This window comes from Zingiber officinale, chromosome 5B (assembly GCF_018446385.1).
Source record: "Zingiber officinale cultivar Zhangliang chromosome 5B, Zo_v1.1, whole genome shotgun sequence".
Classification (NCBI taxonomy): Eukaryota; Viridiplantae; Streptophyta; class Magnoliopsida; order Zingiberales; family Zingiberaceae; genus Zingiber; species Zingiber officinale.
The window spans coordinates 138,539,719-138,563,092 of NC_055995.1; the positions used below are offsets into that span (position 1 = coordinate 138,539,719).

The 23,374-nt window shown below is 41.0% G+C and overlaps 2 protein-coding genes and 1 pseudogene across 3 annotated transcripts; all 3 read right to left on the reverse strand.

The window, feature by feature from the left end:
- Positions 1-231: 231 nt before the first annotated feature.
- Positions 232-13,790, reverse strand: LOC121986333 (DNA-directed RNA polymerase III subunit 1-like). 2 transcript variants are annotated; one of them, XM_042540216.1, is made up of 7 exons: positions 13,666-13,790; positions 13,366-13,508; positions 12,583-12,738; positions 10,597-10,775; positions 10,406-10,518; positions 10,185-10,284; positions 566-742 (listed from the first exon to the last, which is right to left on the reverse strand). In XM_042540216.1, the coding sequence occupies exons 2-7, from the start codon at positions 13,370-13,372 to the stop codon at positions 707-709; spliced, it is 591 nt and encodes a 196-aa protein (XP_042396150.1). In that variant the 5' UTR covers positions 13,373-13,508; positions 13,666-13,790; the 3' UTR covers positions 566-706. The 2 variants fall into 2 exon arrangements, with proteins under 2 accessions (XP_042396151.1, XP_042396150.1); XM_042540217.1 differs by lacking the exons at positions 10,185-10,284; positions 10,406-10,518; positions 10,597-10,775; ... (1 more) ...; positions 13,366-13,508; positions 13,666-13,790 and adding an exon at positions 842-2,485 and having other exon boundaries at positions 232-742.
- Positions 13,791-15,559: 1,769 nt separating this feature from the next.
- LOC121987129 lies at positions 15,560-17,618 on the reverse strand (annotated as a pseudogene).
- Positions 17,619-19,417: 1,799 nt separating this feature from the next.
- LOC121986336 (aspartyl protease family protein At5g10770-like) lies at positions 19,418-21,823 on the reverse strand. Its single transcript, XM_042540219.1, has 2 exons — positions 21,650-21,823; positions 19,418-21,240 (listed from the first exon to the last, which is right to left on the reverse strand). The coding sequence occupies exons 1-2, from the start codon at positions 21,807-21,809 to the stop codon at positions 19,991-19,993; spliced, it is 1,410 nt and encodes a 469-aa protein (XP_042396153.1). The 5' UTR covers positions 21,810-21,823; the 3' UTR covers positions 19,418-19,990.
- Positions 21,824-23,374: the final 1,551 nt, after the last annotated feature.

The window sequence follows — 23,374 nt, forward strand, 5'->3', positions numbered from 1 at the left end:
GCATAATATGTCCGTAATGCTCGAATTATTGGGACAGCCGGGTTATCGTGTCAGGAGCCACCGTGCTTTTATATTAATTGGACGTAATTTAGATATTTGAATTATATATATATATATATAATCTCCCCGACTCTATATATATATAAAATCCCCCCCATATAAAATCTCACATTTTCAAAATAATGACATTTCGAATTATATCCGAGAATCACATAACCAAATAAAATTAAATATATTATCAATAATAACATTCAATCAAAGCAATCCGGAAGTAATACAATAACTGGGATTCAAATTTTAAATGGAATGAAAATGCCCATAGTCGACCTTAGAAGTCAACTCAGGCGTTAACAGCATTCAAAGCTCAAGCACAAGAACCGACATCAACACCAAAAAATAATTGCAAGAACGAACAACACAAACAAAGATGCTTTGGCATGGCTTGAGCCAGAAGTTCCAGGTGCCAATGCCGCTGTTTCTCCATCGATATCGGTCACTTTCTTCAGTGAAATTGAACCACCAGGTTTAACCTTGGGCATCACCTCCACATGCAGCTTCAGCCCCTTCTCGCACTCTTCCAGCTTACCACTGCTGAAGTATCGCGCTCCTTCACCATGGAGCCTCACCTTGTCGAAGCCTTTCGAGTACAACTTGATCGGGTTGCTCAAGTTGCATGACTCAAACTCCTGCTTGCTCTGAAGCTCCATTATGCTGTCCTCAGTTGTTGCCGAGTATGCAAACCCTGTCAAACTCAAATAGTATGCATCGTTTGATCAAAAACAGAATTCCGAGGAACAACAACAATAACAACAAAGAAGAAGAAGAAGAAAAAAAGTCCTACAGATCTCATCTCCAACTTGGAGGATCCTATTAATGGACCAAGCAGCCAGATTGGAAGAGAGATCCAACCCTTGGTCATTGCCAACCACATGCTGGACTGAAACTGCTGTTCCAAAGGCATTATCAGTAGATGCTAATGCAGTGAGTGAGACCAGAAGGCCAAGATAAACCCAAGAAGAACCCGCCATGTTGCTGAGAGAAGAAGAACAGGTATACATATACTTCGCCACTTCACTTCATCTTCCCTTCCAACCTAACAGTTTATTGGTAGGTAGATTCTCTTCCAACCTAACAGATTATGGGTCGGTAGAGTGGAACACATGGGACGAACAGGAGACAAGGCCAGCCATGTTGCTGAAAGGAGAAGAACAGGTATAAATATATGATACGGTGTATGATAGTAGGGTCGGATAATTGACGTGGTCAGAAATCAAGCCCACGGAGTGTTAAGAAGTTAAGCCCACGAGACAGTCGAAAGTCAAGCTCACGTGACGGTCAGCAGTCAAGCCTACGTGGTGGTCAAAAGTCCAGCCTACGTGGAGGTCAAAAGTCCGGCCTACGTAAGGATCAAAGGTCCAGGTTACAGGATGGTCTTGGTCGGGCATAAGTGACATTCCGGAGTTAGGCCTACATGTTGAGTAGGAACTCGGAAGGTAGGACAAACAGGTCGGGATACAAGGACCAGGGCGTACAGATCGGGATAGGTAAACTAAGGATTACAGGTCAAGACTTATAGACTTGCGGAACAGGATACACGGACCAGAACGTACAGGTCGGGTAGGCAAACCAAGGATTACAGGTCAAGACTTATAGACTTGTGGAACAGGACACACGGACCAGGGCGTATAGATCGGGATAGACAAATCAAGGATTACAGATCAGGACTTATAAACTTGTGGAACAGGATACACGGTACAGGTCAGGATAGGCAAATCAAGGATTACAGGTCAGGACTTATAGATTGACGGAACAGGATACACGAACCGAGACGTACGGGTCGGGATATGCAAATCAAGGGTTACAGGACAAGATTTATAGACTTGCGGAACAGGATACACAAACCAGGTCGAGATATGTGGACTAAGGCCTACAGGTCAGGTTTACAGGACGAGACAGGCAGAACAGGAAATGAGGGTCAAGACATACGATTCTGGGCGTACAGGATAAAATACGGAGCAGGGCTATGCATACGGGACGAAACTTAAGGAACGACAAGCGAAGACCTAGATTGACAGGGCGGTAGGCGCAGGTCTGGATCTACCGGGATAGACCGGATAGCAAATGAAGGGCGAGACGTACAAAGCTGGATTTACGGGACGACACACAAGCTAGGGAATGCGCCCGGAAATGCGGGTCTATGCCTACAGGTCAAGATTTGCAGGTACGAAGACCCAGTCTAAGGTTAACAGACTGGGGCAAGCATACACTATACGACAATCAAGCCAGGGAATCGTAACAACCTGTCAGAGAATAATCACTGCATGTCAAGGAATATGCTAATGGTCTAGGGCTCATTGCCCACCGATTCCTCCTTAAACCTATAGGAATATGCCATGTGTCATTCACTGCTAGACAAATTCTGACACCTGACATTTCCTAACACTCGTCAGACTCCAGAAGTACCCGCTGCCATATAAAAAGGGAGGCTTTGTCTCTATGCAGGTACGCTCACTCATCTTTTCACACTTGTCTTTTACTTTTCGTCCTTTCACTGTACTTCTGAGGAAAAAAGTACCTGACTTAAGCGTCGGAGGATCTGACCCTGGGACTTTTTCCCTGGTTCTTGGTCTCTAACGTGAAGGCGATTTGTCTGAGTGTGTGCAGAACCCTCGCGTCGTCGTCCCCGTCATCACCCTCCGTCATCCACTCATGGGAACCTTTCCAGGAGATACCAGGTCACCCAAGCGTCTCCGCAACTTTCCATCAGCACTAGCGACAGCGCGGCCAGCCTCTGTCCGACTCAGCTTCCGGACGGGATCAAATTTGGCGCCGTCTGTAGGAATCTTCCCTATCTGTTCCGGTACGTAAAGATGGAGGACTTTGGTAGAATCAACGTAACTATGACGGCTGGAGAATACGAACTATTCAAAGAAGCCAAAAGGCGGACGACCTCTGAAAAGCAACAAACTACTGCCTCCCGATCGCGAAAATTGCCGGAAGCTTCCAAAGAGCCGGCCCATGCTTCAGATCGGGGTTTTCTAAGAGGAAACAACCCATAGAATTTCCCCCGGCCTTCTACAGGGAGCCCGACCAAGGTTACTATCAGCCAGAACTGAGATGTTATAGCCACAAGGAGCAACCACAAGCTTCTATGGCAGAAAGCTCTCTGCCTAAGGATTCGAAAAAGGGAAAGACTATCGTTCTCTGCGAAGAACGTCGAGGGGAGCTAGAAGAAAAAGTGCCCTTCTCCTCTAAGATATTGGAGGAAAAGCTGCCAAAAGGATACAGACCCCTAGCTATTGAGGAATACGATGACAGCAAAGACCCTGAAGATCACCTCCGCAAGTTTAGAAACGCGGCTCTGCTACACCAATATAGTGATGCCGTTAAGTGGCGAGTATTCTTGAATACTCTCTCGGGCTCTGTCCAGAAGTGGTTCGATGGACTACCGCACGGGTTCATCACCTGTTTCTTGGACTTCAAGACTGCATTCTTGCGCCACTTTGCCAGCAGCAGGAAATAACAAAAAATTGACCATTGTCTGTTCGCTCTCAAGCAAGGGCCTTCTGAGCCGTTAAGAAGCTATACAAACGCTTCAACCAAGTGCCTCAGGACGTCCCTGCAACCACATCGGAAATACTCATGAGCGCATTCTCTCATGGTCTGACAGAAGGAGAATTCTTTAGGGACCTCATCAGGAATCCCGTACGGAATTTTGATGAGATGCTGGAGAAAGCTGCCAGCTACATCAATGTGGAAAAAGCGCAGGCAGCTCGAAAGAAAGCAGACAAACCACCCCCTTCTGCCAATAAGCCAGAAAGAAGAGTACCCCAACCACCTGCTCAACCTCTTCTGCGCGCTCGGGACGCCTGACCTACCTTCCACCTCGGTCAGGATGTTCGGCCGATTCCGCGCGTAGCTACAGTTCACGCCCCCCGACCTGAGCCTTGGAGGCCGTGTTATTGCACTTATCATCGGTCACACACGCATGCCACCAACGATTATTTTCAATTCGCCCGGGATTCTCGTCGCGCTGCTGAGCTAGGCCTGCCACCCCTTGAGCTGGCTCCTCAGATCCAAAGAATGATGGAGGAGCAACGCGATGCAGCAGGGCAGGCAAGGCCCAGGGTAGATAGGGGGGGGCCAAGGAGAAGCTCGCGAAGCTGAGAATCGAGACAATGCGGTCATCCGGGACATAGGCATGATCTTCGGAGGACCTACTGATAGAGATTCAGGAAGGACTCGCATGCTGTTGGATACAGTTAGGAACAGGCTGTTGGCCCTGTCATCAGCTTTGGGCCACAGGACTTTGAAGGACTGGAGCTGCCTCATGATGACGCCCTCATCATCAAAGCCATCATAGCCAATAGCCGCATGATCAGGGTCTTCATTGACACCGGGAGCTTTGTCAACGTATTATTTAGGACTGCTTTTGAAGAAATGCAAATCGACGCCAGCGAGCTCCAGCTGGTGGGTACTTCTTTATATGGCTTTACTGATAGTTTTTTTTATACTGACTGAATAAAAGAACAATACCACTGTTATTATGGAAGTGTGTACTCTTAATCATGATATAATAACAAGCACATATACTTAATATTTATTTCTTTAATTTATCAAAGGGTGCGATTTAGCTCGTTAAATTAATAAGCCCGATAAGTTGAGAAATAATATTATTTATATAGTGTGTTGTTGATTATAAAATAAAACTGTGTTCTAGTAATCTGGGTTGATGATGTCCCCTTGAGGAGCTCATAAGGATTGTCATGTAAACCCTGCAGGTGGACTTAGTCCGACATGACGATAAAGTTGAGTGGTACTATTATTGGAGCTAGATATTAATTAAAGTGAGTTGTCAGTAACTCATTTAATTAGTGGGCATTCAATATCTTACACACAGGGAGACTAACACACTCATGATAAGGAGCCCATATAGTAATATGGAATTGGTGCGGTAGTGCAATAATAACTCTTTAGTGGAATGAGATATTATTTATGAACTCGAGTTGGGTGTTCGGGGCGAACACGGGAAGCTCAAGTTCATCGGGAGACCAAAACCAATTCCTCCTCGCGGTCACTGTTGTAGCCTCTTATTTATAAAGTCTTATACCTACCTAAACCCACCTTCTTACCCATCCATAGGTGGCCGACCAAGCCAAGCTTGGAGCCCAAGCAAGGGTCGGCCAAGATAAGCCTTGGATGGATCAAGTGGTGGCCGGCCCTAGCTTGGAGCCCAAGTAGGTGGCCGACCACAATAAAATTAAAAGGAATTTTAATTTTAAAATCTTTCCTTATGTGGAAGTCATGATTTAAAAGAGAGTTTTAAAATTAAATCTTTCCTTTTATAATTTCTATAAAAGATTAAGAGAAAGATTTGATATCTTTCCTTATTTGTAGTTAAAAGAAATATTTTAATTTTGGAGAAAACTTTCCCTTTTGAAATCATCCACATGTTTTAATAGAGAGATTTTAATTTATAAAAATTTCCTTTTATAATCAACCATGAAAGAAATTTTTAAAAGAGAAAATTTTATTTTAAAAATTTCCGGAAACAAATTAGGAAGTTTTAATTTTGTATTTAAAACTTTCCTAATTTGGAGAACTTGTAGGGGCCGGCCATTAAAAGAATAAAAGGAAATTTTTAATTAAATTTTCCTTTTGTTCATTGGCAAGCGAAAATAAGGAAGTTTTAATTATGTTTAAAACTTTCCTTAATTGTCAAGACCAAAGAATATAAAAGAGAGGGTAGAGGTGTCTTACCTTACAACATAACATCTATTATTTCTCTCCTCTCCTTTCCTTGGTGGTGGCCGATCCTCTCCTCTCTTCTTTCTCTTCTCCTTTTGGTGAGGCTGGCGACACTTGGAGGCTTTATCTCATCTTGGTGGCCGGTTGCTTGTGGAGAAAAAGAAAAGAAAGAAAGCTCCCCTTCAAGAAGAGTTGGTGGCCGAAACTTGCAAGGAGAAGAAAGAGGCTTGGGTGGATTCTCGTCTCGGTAGATCGTCGTCCACACGACGTCCGAGATAAAAAGAGGAATACGACAGAAGATCGTGAGGTCTATAAGTTACAAAAGGTATAACTAGTTTTTAGTTTCCGCATCATAATTAGTTCATTCTTTTATTTAGATCTTGAAATACCAAATACAAGAGGCTAGTGATTCTAGACTATCGAATTTATGTTTCGATTTTGTGTTTCTTTTGTTTTTCGATCTTGTGATTCGATTGTTCTTAATGGTTAAACTTAGGGTAACTATAAGGAGATTAAATATTGAATTTCGTTGAAAGGCTTTGTCTAGGACGTGGTGGATACTCACATACCCAAGAAGGCCTAGTGTCTCGCCATGTTTAACCTGAAAGCTGATATCTGAAATTAATATTTAATCGAATTTGTAACATGGGTGGATTTGGATTAATAATGTTAAGCATCGTTTGCGATCCAAGTCTAAACCTCTAAGAATAGATAAGTTGAATTTGGAATCAATAATGTTAAGTTTTGTTTGCGATTCCAAATTTAATTTGTAAAGAATACAATAGGTTGTTAGGAAAGGTTCAGGACTTGTACAAAATTTTTGTACAGGGGAATCAGTATGATATTCCGAGTAGCAATCAACAGCTGGATGCTTATCAGGGGTACCATCAGATTCCCCTAGCCCTGGAGGACCAGGAGAAGATCAGTTTCATTACGGCTGATGGTACTTTCTGCTATACGGTCATGTCTTTCGGACTCAGGAATGCTGGAGCCATATACCAAAGGATAATGGATAAAATCTTCCGGGAATAGGCTGGGCGTAACGTGGAAGTCTAGGTAGACGATATACTTATCAAATCCCCCTCAGCCGCAAATCTGATAGCTGATGTGTAGGAGACCTGTGGCACCCTCCGACAATACGGGTTAAAATTAAATCCCCTGAAATGTTTATTTGGAGCCAAAGGGGGGAAGTTCTTGGGATACTTGGTGACCGAGCGAGGAATCGAAGCCAATCATGAGAAGGTCCAAGCACTCCGGGATATGAAGATTCCCCAAAACCTGAAGGAGGCTCAAAAGTTGGTGAGCAGGATAACAACCCTGTCCAAATTTATCTCCCGATCAGCAGACAAAGCGACACCCTTCTTTAAAGAGCTCAGGAAAGCCTTCAAATTCCAGTGGGATGAGAATGCACGCGGGCTTTTGAAGAGCTAAAAAAGTATCTGGAGACCTTGCCTTCTTTGTTCAAGCCTATTACGGGAGAGCCGCTCTGGGTCTACCTGTCAGCCACCCATGAGGCCGTGGGGGCAGTGCTGGTAAAAGAGCAAGACAATGTACAGTGGCCAGTGTACTTTTTCAGTCATTTACTAAAGGGAACTGAGTCTAGAAACACAGCTCTGGAAAATTTAGTTTACGGACTGGTGCTCATGGCCTGACGTCTAAGGCCTTATTTTCTGGCGCATCCCATCACGATCCTGACCAATATCACCATGGGTAAAGCCCTCACTAATGTAGAGGTCGCGGGTCGGCTTATCAAGTGAGCGACAGAATTGAGAGAGTATAATATAGTTTATCAACCTTGCACGACTATTAAAGCGCAGGCCTTAACTGATTTCTTGACCGAGATTCATCAAAATGATTACGAAGAAACTTAGAAGGTATATGTGGATGGATCGGCTACACAGCAGGGAAGCGACGTCAGAGTTCTTCTGATATCCCTCAAGAATACATCTTGCAGCTAGCCGTACGGTTGAACTTCAAAGCCACTAATAATGAGGCAGAGTATGAGGCTTTATTGGCAGGGCTGCATGCAGCCCGGCATGTGAGAGCTGCCCGAGTAATCATCTACTCGGATTCTCAATTAGCAACCCAGCAGGTAGCAAGCAACTTTGGGATCAATAGTTATAAGCTGCAAGTATATCGAGAGGCTTATGAGAAAATGAAAGAAGAGTTTAAGGAGGTCACGGTGAGCAAGATTCGCAGAACAGAGAATGGTCGAGCTGACGAGTTAGCCAAAATGGCTAGTTCTATGACCACATGGATCTTGGACAAGTCAATAGCGCAGACCTTCCTCATAGCTCAAATAGATCTTCAGAATAACATGGATGAGCCTATTGATTGGAGAGCACCGATGATCAGTTACCTTCAGCGGGGCATCTTGCCACCTAACATTGAGGAAGCATGCTGGTCAGGAAAAAGGCTCACGCTTACACCATGATAGGAGATCAGTTATATAAGCAGGTATTTTCCAGGCCTTTACTCAAGTGTTTAAATATGGAAGAGGCGGAGCATGCCTTACAAGAAATACATCGAGGGTGTTGCGACAGTCACGCTGGAGGCAGAACATTAGCTCGCAGGGTGCTGTTGGCCGGCTATTTCTGGCCTACCTTACAGAAGGATGCTCAGCAGTTGGTGAGCACTTGCTTATCTTGCCAGAAACATCAGAATCTGACACATATGCCCACCTCAATGCTACAGACGTCCATAGTTTCTTATCCCTTTGATCAGTGGGGTATGGATATTGTGGGACCATTCCTTATGGCACTCGGTCAGAAGTGATTTCTGCTTGAGGCGGTGGACTACTTTTCCAAATGAGTAGAAGCCGAAGTCCTGGCCAGAATTAAAGAGGGAGGGAGCTTCGTGCACCGGGCTGCACTTTTTTAATTATGTGTATAACATATTTATTTACTAGTGAATTTTATATTTACATTATTGTTCAATATTTTATCCACTATAGTTTTGTTAGTGAAATATTTTAATAGAAATTCCCTATATATATATATATATATATATATATATCCAAAGCGCCTTACTTTGGTAAGGCATGCGCCCCACCTTGTGTATTGCGCCTCAGGCCCCATGACACTTATGCTCTTTTAGACATCTCACGCCTTAAATAACTATGAACTAGGCTAAGAAAGCAAGTTGAACTGCAAATGACCTTGTGAGATAAGTCAATAAACATGGTCAGACCTACTAACTATGTTAACTTGACCAATTAGCATGTCTAACACATCTTGCCTTGGCCAACCTAGTCTAGGCTGAATGATCCGCTCACATAGTAAGGTACACTCAACTTGGCCCAAATTGCCCAGCCTAATCAATCACAAGTGGGAGCAATTGACAATGTGAGATTGACTGCCAATCAGTTCGCACAAGTTGCCAAACCCAAGCAGCTCAAATGACTGGATCAGCTCATTAGACCCACCTAGCAGCTAGGCCAACGGAGTCACATAGTCACAAAACACATACTGTTACAGGTGGAATGCTCATTGCTCTAATATTATGGAATAAAATCAATTATTCATGTGGAATGGTCATTCCAATACTAAAATAACCGATAAATAGAAGAATACAATTACGCTAAGACAATGTCATTAACCTCATTGTACCTAACAAATGCAACTTCAGTTCATTGTTGAAGTTGCAATTTTGAGTCGAAATACAAACTCTACAATGAGGAACCTATCTTATATTGGCTCCTCCCTGTTATTGACTTAACTTGAGCAAATTTGGATATGCATAATGTACAGCCTAAACATTTTCCTTTTGTGTGAACTTCACAAAGAAATAGGAACAACCTGTTTTCATACGCATAAATGAATATTAAAGCATGTAGGGCATTGATCCTTGGAGTTGGTCTGTCTATTCTCTGCCTCCAGCACACTAAATTGTTGTGAGCTCTTGCATTACTCAGGATGAGAGAAGTGATTTTGATTTCAATTCTATTGAATTTTCTTTACCAAACTAATTTGGTCCTTTTAAAGTGCCTAAAGTTTCATTAGCAAATTGTCTGATTTCTCACAACTCTTTTCATTTATTTTTAAGTAAAACCTGTATATTTCATCACTCTTAAAATAGTAATCTTGGGCTCATCTATATTGGTCAAAAAGAAAAATAAAAAAAAATCTTGAATATAAATTGATAAGAATTAAGTTGTTATCAATCTAGATTCTCACCTTCCATAATAAAATATATTTAATACAAAGAGAAGCAATAACTTTGGAGGACAAAATAAGGTTGGTGAGAAAACTTCCAATGAAATTGGAACATGCTCTTGGTCTTCATTCAACTTACCTAAGCCTCATGAACTAGGCTAAATCTCATACATACATAAAAGAAAGAAAATTGAACTGAGACAACTGACTCTGCATGATCTCAAACTACTAAACTACCAAAGAATTAAATAAAAATAGAGTAAAATGTGGACAAACACTCACCAAACATTTGAATGGAGGCACAACACCTTCAAGATCCTCTCGAAGAACAGAATTGGTGCTAATAATACCTTTCAGAATGATAGTAATACTGTCCTCGTTGCTGAAATGACATAAAAAGTTCCAGTTATGATCATAACAAGGCGAACAGCATGACAAAGAAGTAAGAGAGTTGCAGTAAAAATGCATCCAACATAAAAAAGGAAAACAGGTCATATGCAGACCTTGAAGCACCAGCATCCACAAAAGCAGAAGGACGGATGCTCACAGTCGGTATAGCAATATTTGTCACAATAAATTTCTCAGGTCTATCAGACATATTAAGCAATTCACAATCCTGCAGCACAGGGTGAAAATTTAGACAACCAATTTTCAGCAAAAAGCATAATTTTTCATTTTGAAAATAAGCATCTACCTCATCAAGCATTTTTTTGAAAAGAGAGAGTACAATAATAGGACTTAGAAGGTGTGCAATGTGCAAAGATTTGCTACTGATGTGAGACATTGCAGCAATAACTTCATCTTTGCTTCCATCAATAGTTCTTGAAAAATCATGAGCAATGGCTAATGAAGATTTTGTTTTTTTAACAACACCTACATTATAAGAAATAAATAAACAAGCATCTCAGAATAGCACGAAGATAACACACTGTATGTGTTAATTTCAAACTTGTGTATCAAGGATGATGCATGTATCAACTCCAAACATAAATATCAAGATTGATGTATAAATTTCAAATGTTATCAAGCATAATGTGTCTATCAATTACTGCATCATCACCATTGTACCCCATCCGTCTTCTCTTCAGTAATCCTTCCATTCTAAGGAGATTGGATCCTCTATTTTAGGTGATCTTCCACCTTTGTGTTGCCACAACATTGGAGGAGGATTGGAAAGGTTTTAATCAAGGTTTAAAATTTTGACCTATGCAGAGGTTTTGGTCCTGGACCGGAACGATACAATTTCGGTACCGAGTCGTGTTCTGCCGATATACTTTTAGTATTTTTTAAATATAAAATATATTAATTAAAAAATAAAATATTTAACATAAATATTTAAAAAATAAACAATATAAAAATAATCTTTAAAAAAAGGAAAAGACATGAAAATTGATAAATAAATAAATACAAATTTTATTATAATTTTTAAATTAAAATAAATGATATATAAAATTAATTAGATAATTTTATTAGGGTTTAATAAAGCATCTTTAGATTATCTCCATCATAGCTAGGAGTTGATTAAAAGAATTAACCTAAGTTTAATTAAAAAAAATCCAAAATCTGACACCACTCGCGAGCTCGCGCGACTTTAGCACTGCCGCGGGGTTGCGCGACCCCTTAGCCATGTCCACGAGGATCGCGTGACTCCTCTGGCGCGACCGCGATGGTCGTGCAACCCCTTTGCAGTGGCCGCAAGTCGTGTGGCGCCTCTGCGGCGACAACGGAAGGGTTATGCGACTCCTCCGTTGCTGTTACATGGTCGAGCGACCCCTCCGTTACGGTCATGGGGTCGCTCAACATGTCGCAGTCGTTGCGGGTCTGGTGTCGGAGTCGTGCCAGTGTCGATCGCCGAGCGGAACGAGATGTTTCGCCCATTTCGATCGTCTCGACACAACGCTTTAAACCATGATTTTAATACAGAGTGGCCTTAAGAGAGAAGGTAGAAGAGGAGAGTTATAAAGATTAAAAACGGATATTGTTGTCTTTTTGTTCTATTCGAGTTATTCATCCTTTCATTCATCCTCCAAAGCAAATAGGTGAATGGAAGGATGAGTGAGTGGATCTTTCTATTCAGTCATTCGTCCTAGTAAACAATCCCCTAGGTGTAACAATAATTATGTAAATAAATTATGATTTTACAATATATGTAACTGCATATGTATTATATTGAGTAATATTATACCTTGACTATGAAATTGATATATTTGTGCAAGAAACTGGTCAGTACTGATACCCTTCTGTTCCTACTAGAGATCAAAATTAGTATTGAAATCAAAATTTAATTTTTTATTTTTTTTAAATGTAAGATTAGAAATTGGTTTTTTCAATTTGAAGTTAGAGGATAAAAGCTAAGAACAATTGAAGATAAACTTGAGATGATGTGTAAACGTGGGTAGGTAAAATGTTTGTAAGAAGGGGCAACATTCTAATCAGAGTGAGATAAACTTGCAATATGTACTAGCACCTAAGGAGGGGATGGGGAAATAATATGGTTCTGCGACAAAAGAACATGGAACCAAATTCACCGTATTTCTGTTTGAAGATACTAAAATAACAAATATAAAAATGTATGAAAACTAGGATAATAAAACTTTACCAAAAATGAAAGTTGAAAATGATGCTCATTTTAAAAGGGAATAGATGAGACAAACAATAATAACAGCACAGGTTTACTAACCATTTTTACTTCCACACCATGGACAAATAGAAAGTTTGCACCTGTCTCTGATTTTCGTCATAAGGGCATTTTTCATAGCTACATCAGCTTTAGGATTCCTCATCTTTTTCAAATAGGTCTTACGATCATCCTCCACAAGAAGAATTCGACTAAGGCCTGATAACATGATTAAAGTAGCAAGATAAGTACAGAATCCTAAGAGCTGAGACAGGATTCTCACATGGTGTTGAAGTCATAATTCTAGCACCATGAAATTTAGAATGAGGGCTCCAAATCATTTGTTTGCTTGTTTAAACAACCTACCAAATGCATCCTTCGGATGAAAATTAAGCAGCTCAATACGTATAAAATGCATTTGGATTTGATCACTAACGGTGAGTAGTAAACAATCATTTTTAACAACTAATAAAAAAATGTTTACAATTAAACATTCTTTTTGCTAATAATATGGCCTAGATCAACCACTAAGAAGAGCACTAAATTTATTCAAGCCATATTATTATCAATATATTCTTTAGAATCCTATGAGCAGAGTATATCAAATACATGATCCTCAATCGAAAATACCATGATTGACTTTAAATTGATAGAATTTAAGACACGATTAACTTTAAATTGATAGAATTGAGGACCTAATTATGCAGACACGAGATTCAAGCTAAACATTACAAACATGTATATGCTTATGCGATTGAGGATGAAAAAACAATTATGAAAACTATATTCTTGTTAGTTGTAAATACTTATGTTCTTGATTTTTTAAAAAAAAATAAAAAGGAGTACCTTGCATATGCACTCTAAAATATTCAGTATAGAATTGAAAAAGCCAACATTAAAAACAAGAAGCGTCAACTTTAGATATCCAAAATGTCCAGGACACTCAGAGAAATTGCCATGGCATGTAGTACAAACTCCAGCCTTGTTTGCTGCACCCTACATTTTACATTTAGTAAGTAATACTCAAAATCAGAATGATTTAGCAATTCAACATGCTTAACAATGTACATTGCAGTGCACTCCACATAAAGCACACTGTAGAACTAAAAATACCAAACAAAATGCTTTCCAGGAGAAAAAGGATACCATGCGAGGATCAAGTAGTCCATTCTGAACAGGCCTCAAATCGGCACCATAGATTCTATTATTCCAAACCTGGACTTCTGCTGAATTCTTTATTTCCTCGCCAGATAACGCACTAAACCTAATACTCTTTCTGCGCAAATCAAAATAAACAGTTAAGACAACCCAATTCGGAGCAAAAAACAAACTTTTCCGAAACTATGCCCTAAAAGCATACATCCGCCGAGGCCCCATGTCCTCATTGTATAGTTCTTTTGTGCACCGTAGCTTCTCCTCCCTCCGCGCCATCGCAGAGTTAAGAAGGCCGGAGCAATTTCTCAGGATTAATAGATTATCAGCGCAGACACAGACGTGGGAATAAAAAAGCCCTTGCTTTAAAATGGTTTAGGTTCTTTCCTTCGAGGCGGCTTCGTGTAGCGCCAGAAGTAACGGTTCCTGCTGAATGATCGGACTAATTCTTTCCGCGGCTCAATCGTCAACCGGCTCTCAGCGAATCAATCCCAGTCACCTGATAGCCGGCGTTGAAGTTGGATGTTCAAAGTCGAAGTCGATAGGAATCGGAAGGAGGAGGGGAGGCGACGTCCCAAGTCTTAGGTCGCTGGGAGTAGAGAGAGATTAACGCGGCATGGTCGAATTGCTGGGAGTCCGGAGAGAGTAAGGTGTCAAGCGAGTTCAAGGGGAGACGATAGTGGTGAGGGCGCCGATCACCGGAGGAGATGAGGTCCGGCGAAATCGGAGGCTTTCGAGAAAATGGGGACGCGACAGAGTCGGCAGGGCTCCCCGTGCGAACTGCAAGGGTTTAAGGGCTCTCGAGTTTTTTCCATCAGTGCGACGTGGAACGTCCCGGTATAAAACCTACTATTCTCCCCCCAATTAAAAAAATTCTTCATATAACTTTTAATAAATCATATATTTTTATTTATTATTATTTTATTTAATATCTCTTTCCGATTACTCGTGATCGTGCTTCCGATAGCGATAATATCTTTATCGGCCAACGTCTTCTTTTACGATTTCTTCAGGAGTTCACTGTGAGTGATTATAGTTTGATTTCGTTTTTGTATCCTGCTACGAAAGAAACAACAATTTTTGCCTGTGAAATGTGCCTATTTCAATTCCATCCCGTGTTTGTTTTAAGATATTTGTTTTATCCAATTGGATTGATTCAAATATTCTAAAATTCTAATATTTGCTTCATCTAATGTCTATCGATAATTTGATCATGGCATAGTTTAGATTATCTCTATCTGCCTTTTCTTATAGTTCTTGTACGTGCTGATGGTTTTTGGCTTCTCGATAGAAGAATTTCAAGTTCTTATGAGCACTATTCCACTCCAGGGATCAAGCAAAGATCAAACATGAATCCAAAACAACCAAACAAGTGAAGGCTACACTAAAACCGGAAGAGCAAGTTCTACACAAGATACAGAAATGAAGATAACAAAATCAGCAGCGCAAAACAAGTTGAAGAGAAAGGCCATCAAACCTCCCTCGAAATGGCAGTGTAGCTCATATTTTTACCTACATTATCTTGCTCGTGTAATTAAGTAGCCTCTCTATCCCTCTCAACTAATGCATTGTGGTAGTGTGCTGCGCCATGGTGTTTGATCCTTCTCGCTTGTTTCTAGCTTTCCCAAGTAGTCAAGTGGATGTTAGTTTGGGCGTGCACACCATTCCCTTTTATATTAAACCTTCATCTGAAATCTTCTATCTCTTCTTGTTGCATATGAAGGCCGAATTAATGGTTATAGATGAAGAGCTCTATAGAATTTTTATGGCCGTGAGAACACAATTCATGAGTAGTCAGTACGTCTTGAAGATACCCATTATAATGCTAGTCAACACTGGATCATCCAGTCATTATTCCTTTTGAAGATACCCATTAGATATAGTAGGACATGACGTTGCTAGTGTGGATTTGATACAATCTAACTGCAACCTTCAGGGCCGAACCCAATGACTCGGTTGTCGATATCGTAGAGCACATTGAAGCCTTTCTGTTGAGTATTCCCCAGGATACCTACGCTGCTGTCGTCTCCATTGCTAGCAAACGCGAGGCACGTTTGGGATGAGCTCAACGTGTAGAGAATTCTGGCCTTCCCCAGGTTGATGGTAACCCCACCTCCCAGGTGAAGCCCCACCGTCGGGATGTTCGCTTGGTCACCAGAGCCACTGAAGTCGTAGCACGTGTCTAGTAGTTTAGTCCCTTGTACAGCCTTGTATGCTGTCATTCCCTGCCGGAAGGCTGACCTGAGTGCGGAGTATGCCGTGTCCGGAAGCCGTGTGATCACCGTGCCGGAGTCGATGATGGTTCCGCTGTTGGCGAAAATAGAGGGAGGCACCGAGAGCAGTTGTCCATCCACGCTGATGCCTGTCAATGCAAGGTAGTAGAACCTAGGGTCACTTGGTTTGGAGAGCATCGGCGTGAGCATGAGATTGCCGGCGGGGTAGCTACCGAAGGCCAGGTAGCCGACGGAGCTGGAGGTGAGTGGCAAGCAGTATGAGAAGACGCCGCCGTACTGGGTGTACGTCTGTGATACGAGAGACGGCTTCTGACGGCCTAGGCCGAGGAGCCCGTCTGTGCGGCCGAAAAGGCCCATGTTTCTCTCGCCGCACCCGAAGTGGAATCCGGAGATACTGTCGGTGGAGAGCGTGAGTGTGTCCTGTGCGTAGATACCGGTCGTGACTGATCCGTCGCCGTACTCGACGCTGTAGACACAGTTGGAGGCGGAGCATGTGGCATTGCCGAGCTCATCGCAGAACGAGGAGGCGCAGGAGATGTTGGCGTAGGTGGAAGAGAGGGAGGGGTCGAACAGGGGAGCTTCTTGTTCGTAGCAGGACATGCAGGGCTAGCACTGGATCCAAGAGACGCTGCTTCCGGTGTCGAAGATGACTGTCTGGTCCTTCTTCGGAGTGCCGAATCCGACTGTGACGACATAGTTGCCGGTGCCGAGGTATTCGCCGCTGGAGGCAGGTATTTTAACGGCGGAGGCGGCTAGCGGCGGTGGATGTCGTCAACGCGGGCTTGGTCCAGGTCGAGGATTTTAGCATGGGAGAGCTGCTTCTGTTGGCCGGCGAACGGCGAGCACGGGCCGTGCCGGTGAACCACGCGAAGGCTTGTCCAGTTGCTCCCGGAGCTCACTCCTGCTCTTGCAGCAAATTTCACTGTAAATCCTTCAAACTTTACTTATATTTCACTTCGCGGCTCCATAGTTTGAAATATAATATATATATTTTTTGAAATATAATAATTTTTCCCTTTGTTCTTGTTTCGTCTCAACATGGTTTAGTTGTTCATAAGTTCAAGTTTTGGCTCGTCTTTCTCATCTATCGCTCTCCTCCAACCATCAAATTAAAGAAAGTCTCTACTTGGTCTGCCTCCTTGCTCGAGGCAATTCCTATAGAGAGATCAATGTTTACTTTACTTCAATAGTAGTCAATCAAAATTGAAGGTGGATGCAATTGAGTACATCTTAAAGTTATCTAGCTAATATAGATATTTAACATGGCCGATTCATAGCATCCAACGTGCTCCAGTCAATTTCACTTAACATTCACATGGTCATCTCGTTTGACAATGGAAAACAACACCGACGGAACTAAGGGTCAGTGAGATTATTATTTTTCCTTTCAATTTAAATCTCTAATAATTATACAATTTTTTGGCATATAGTTTAACTAATATATAATTTAGGGATAATTTAAAGTGGTTCAAGTAACGATTAGTATATACATGGCTAATTTTTATTAACTAACTTTATATAATAATAACAATATATAAGTAGAGCTCACAAACCTTTGACTGATGGCGAACAAGAATCTCTGGGCTGGAGAGTTTTCAGATCAACATGAAGATGAGCACTTACTATTTGATCTCTTCCATCAACTTTGTAAAGTATAAAACCTAATAGCAATATCAATAATAGTGAAGAAAAGGAAGAGAAACGAGGAGCCATTTTCTTACGACACCACAAAGTTGAATGTTGTGGTACTGCACAAGCCATATTTATAGAGAAAGAGATACGAGACTAGCTAGGCTGATCGGTTCAATTGGTTTATTCAATAAATAGTATTGTAAATGAGTGGAGCAAAATCAAATTTGTTGGTATTCAAATTTATTTGATAAAGTAATCAAGTTAAGCCAAATCTAAAATAAATTAAGTTGTTGTAATTATTATTCAAACTTGACTTGATTTCTTTCTTATGAGCCTGAGCTTTGTTCAAATTTGCCTTAGCTTAGTTGATTTTGATATTGTCAAGTTCTTAATTTAAACTTATTTAATTATTTATATTTTTAATTTTATTTAATTTATTCTTGAGTTTGATAATATAAATTTATTTATTCATTTTATTTTTTTATTTATTTACCGGATTGATAAGAGTTTATATATAATTATGATTCACAAAACTTCGTTCATAAACAAAGTAATAAGGACAGCACTTTACAACCCCAAGCAGTTGTATAGTGCTTTCCCTCTTTAAACTGTATATGCAATTTAAAGGAGGGAAAGCGCTATACAACCCCAAGGAAAGCAACTATAAACTACCCATTTAAGTAGGCAGGCTTTCCCTAAGGCCCTTAATGATCACCTAAGTCCTTTATGGGGAAGTGGCCCTATAATTAGGACATCTCTGATCAAAGAGGACTTTCTTTGGGTTTTTGTATAGTTGCTTTCCTTTGAGTTGTATAGTGCTTCCCTTCTTATACTGTATATGAAATTTTATACAAATACACATTGGACAACGTGTGGAGGAAGAGGTTGAAGAAAGGAATATGAAAAAAAAATAGGGCTTTGCTTGCCCAAACTAAGATGCAGCACATCCAAATCACAATGAATCGAATTAAATTAGAAATTTTAATTTATCAATATTTTAACTTGTCTAAATCAGTTCACCCGTTGGTAGTTCAAGCTAGAGCTAGAAACTAACTGGTTTATGCTTGATTGAAACAACCACTTATCACAGTCACTATGCCACTCTAAGCTTGATGAAGTATCCTATAGTCTCCCTAGCTGCTTCTTGCACATTATTACGGAATTGATGATCTGATTTTTTATAAGTAAAAGAACAAAAAAAGAGTGACATTGTGACTTTTAGATAATAATCCTAATTTACAGTAGCATAATGGATAAAATTATGTAAATTTATGAACCATTTCCTCTTCCAGTTAAGATTTGTCTCTTGCATATATATTTCGTTGGAGGAGGCAGGAAGATGGTGAGTTAACTTGCTCTTTATGGTGGGAATTTAAACACAATGAATGAATGGGAAAAAAAATGGATGTCCATAAATTCTTGAAATTAGTCGTTCAACTTCAAAGGTTAGCTTCTTGCTAGATACTCAACAACTCAAGTAGTGATTGTTCCATGTAAAGCCTTTGTTGTTTTCATGGTTCCTTTACAATACAAGTATTGAGCACAAGTTTTTTAATGTATATCTCTTTTTTTTTCTGTGTATTTTTGTCTGTGAAATGTGCTTATTTTCATCCAGTGTTCGTTTTAATTAAGATATTTGCTTCATCCAACCATTATACTATGTTGTATTTGTACTGAAATTCAGTCAACCTAACTTAGCTGCATGCTAACCGCCGTGACAGCCGGCCCTCATTGTACTCGATCAAAGGGGTCAATGAAATACTATGGAACTAGCAAACAGTTGCCTGCGCTCATCTGCAAATTTGGGATTGACAACTAAGCATTAAAAGAAAAAAGAAAAAAAAAATGTGACTAGAGATAATGTCTAGAGACAAGTAAGAAGGATAAGTTCATGCAATCATTATCCAAACTGGTTATCCTACCAATTGTTTATCAATAATTTGTTCAAAGCATAGTTTAGATTATCTCTATGATCTGCCTTTTGATATAGCTCTCGTGCATGCTGATGAATTTTGGCTTCTCGATGGAAGAGTTTTTAAGTTCTCATGAGCAGTACTATAGCTATTCCACTCCGGGCCTCAAGCAAAGATCAAACATTGTCAGAGTTAGGAAATACAGCTTATGATCTGGACTTGAGTTTGGGTTTGCGAGGTCATCTAGGCGATGAATCCAAAACAACCAAACAAGGTGAAGGCCTACACTAAAACAGGGAGACCATAGTGGTGCGCTGCACTATATATGGTGTTTGATCCTTCTCTCTTGTTTCTAACTTTCCCAGGTAGTCAAGTGGATGTTAGTTTGGGCGTGCACACCATTCCCTTTTATATTGAACCTTCATCTGAAATCTTCTATCTCTTCTTGTTGCATATGAAGGAATTAATGGTTATAGATGAAGATACCCGTTAGATATAGTAGTATCGGACATGACGTTGCTAGTATGGATTTGATACAATCTAACTGCAACCTTCAGGGCCAAACCCAATGACTTTGTTGTCGATATCGTAGACAACATTGAAGCCTCGCTGTTGAGTATTCCCCAGGATACCCATGCGGGTGTCGTCTCCATTGCTAGAAAACGCGAGGCACGTTTGGGATGAGTTCACTGTGAAGAGAATTCCGGCCATCATCAGGTTAATGGTAACGTCACCGCCCAGGTGTAGCGCCACTGTCGGGATGCTCACTTGGCCGCCGGAGCCACTGAAGTCGTAGCACGTGTCTAGCAGTTCAGCCCCTGGTGCAGACTTGTATGCTGTCATTCTCTGCCGGAAGGCTGACCTGAGTGCGGAGTATGCCGTCGCCGGAAGCCGTGTGATCACCGTGCCGGAGTCGATGAAGGTTCCGGTGTTGGCGAAAATAGAGGGAGGCACCGAGAGCAGTTGTCCATCCACGCTGATGCCTGTCAATTCAAGGTAGTAAAACGCAGGTTGACTTGCATTGGAGAGCATCGGCGTGAGCATGAGATTGCCGGCGGGGTAGCTACCGAAGGCCAGGTAGCCGACGGAGCTGGAGGTGAGTGGCAAGCAGTATGAGAAGACGCCGCCGTACTGGGTGTACGTCTGTGATACGAGAGACAGCTTCAGAGGGCCTAGGCCGAGGAGCCCGTCATTTCCGTGGAAAAGGCCCATGTTTCTCTCGCCACATCCGAAGCGGAATCCGGGGATGCTGTCAACGGGGGAGAGAGTGAGCGTGTCCTGCGCGTAGAAGCCGAAGGTGGACGAGTTGTCGAGGTACTTGACGCCGTACATGCAGTTGGAGCCAGAGCATGTGGCATTGCCGAGCTCATCGCAGAACGAGGAGCCGCAGGAGATGTTGGCGTAGGTGGAAGAGCGGGAGGGGTCGAACAGGGGAGCTTCTTGTTCGTAGCAGGACACGCAGGGCTGGCACTGGATCCAAGAGATGCTGCTTCCGGTGTCGAAGATGACGGTCTGGTCGTTCTTCGGAGTGCCAAAACCGACGGTGACGACATAGTTGCCGCTGCCGATGTATGCGCCGCTGCGGGCCGGTAATGAGGCGGCGGAGTCGGAGGCGGCGAGCGGCTTGGAGTGCGAGACGCGGCGGTGGATGTCATCAACGCGGGCTTGGTCGAGGTCGAGTATTTTAGCATGGGATAGCTGCTTCTGTTGGCCGGCGAACGGCGAGCACGGGCCGTGCCGGTGAACCACGCGAAGGCTTGTCCAGTTTGTACCGGAGCTCACTCCTGCTCCTGCAGCAAAGTTTACGGTAAATCCTTCAAACTTTACTAAAATTTAACTTCGCCCCTCCATATTTTCCCTTTGTTCTTGTTTCGTCTCAACATGGTTTACTTGTCCATGAGTTCAAGTTTTGGTTTGTCATTCGCAATTCGCATCTATTGTTCGGTCTTCTTCCTTGCTCGAGGCAATTCCGGTAGACATATCAATGTTTAGACTAAGGGTTATAGTGAATTTATAATTTTCCCCTTTCAATTTAAATATCTGATAATTGTATCATTTTTGCCATATAGTTTACCTAATTTATAATTTAGGGATATTTTAAAGTACTGGTTCGAGTAAAGATTAGTATATACATATGGCTAATTTTTATCAACTATATAAACATATAATAATAACAATATATAAGTAGAGCTCACGAACCTTTGACCGAAGGCGAACAAGAATCTTTGGGCTGGAGAGCTTTCAGATCAACATGAAGACGAGCACTTAGTATTTGATCTGTTCCATCAACTATGTGAAATATAAAACCTAATAGCAATATCAATAATGAAGAAGAAAAGGAAGAGAAATGAGGAGCCATATTCTTACTATACCACTAAGTTGAATGTTGTGGGTGCTGCACGAGCCAAGCCGTATTTATAGAGAAAGATGTGGCAAAAAAAGGTGATTCGTTCGTTCCCAGTGCCCCCGTCAACCCGTCCCTAGATCAACACAGAGGAGGTAAATCACGGGTGACTACTAGCCATTAGTGCAAATGGCCAAGACATGGGGGAGGTTATGCTCGGTCACGCCGAGTTTCGACCCCAAGACCTCATGTGTCAACACCCCATATCATAACCATCGCACCGCCCCGATGGGACCATATTTATAGAGAAAGAGATGCAAGACTAAGCTGCTCGGCTCAATTGATTTATTTAATAAATAGGATTGTAAATAAGTCAGAGGTAAGACGAACTCATTTTTATGATGTTTAAATTTATTTAATAAGATAATTAAATCAAATCAAGTCGAACTTAAAATAAATTAAACTATTAAAATGATTGTTCAAGTTTGAATTTTGTTTAAGTTTGATTTGAGCTTGAGTTGTTTAAATATTATTAAATTCTTAATTTAATTTATTTGATTGTTTGAAATTGGTACATTTTTAATCTTATTTGTTTGGTTATTGAATCACAAGCTTGTTTATTCATTTTAAATTTTTATTATTTATTTACTGATAAAGTGATAAGAGTTTATTGATAAATATAATTCACAAATTTTAATCATGAACATTATTTTTTTTTTTAGTAATCCAAATATCTAGACTTGCACCTAGTCTTAGAGGTGGTTAAATCTAGAAGTACAAGTAGTTCGATACCTAACAGTCAACATTCTCAACATTGAGTCGCACTAGGAAATCATCTACAGCTGGGAAGGAATCAACCCGTACTCCCATATTTTTCTTCTAAAACACGTTACCACTACTTGTGCTGGGGAGAAGGGGGGACTATTGTGAAGATTGTCAATGAATATTATTTATGAATAATTCATAATATTTGTTCATGAAAATTAACGAATTGAACAAATATATGTGCAAATTTATTTATTTAATTTAATAAGTTATTCAATATTGATTATTTAATTTAATGAATTATTTAAATTTATTCATTTATCTTGAACTAATAACTCTATTAATAAATATGCTGAATTCGGCCAAAATTCGGCCAACAAAAAAAAAGAGTCGGAATCATCAATTCGTGTTTCAGTGGAACAAAGAAATTCTTCTTATGGAGAATGTAAGTGCTAATATTATTCTTTGGGAATTTTATCGGACGAGTAATTAAAAAAATTCCAAATACGACAAAGGGAACGCACTATACAACCCCAAGGATAGCAACTATACAACCACCCAAAAAATGCCGCATGCTTAAATGGTCCTTGGGTATACCCCATGGAAAGCACCTATATATACAACCCCAAGGAAAAACAACTATACAACCATATACAACCCCAAGGAAAACAACTATACAGCCATATACAACCCCAATACAGCCCTATGGAAAACAACTATACAACCATATACAACCCCAAGTAAAAGCAACTATACAACCATATGCAACCCCAAGGAAAGCAACTATACAACCACCTAAGGGTAGCCAGAGGCTT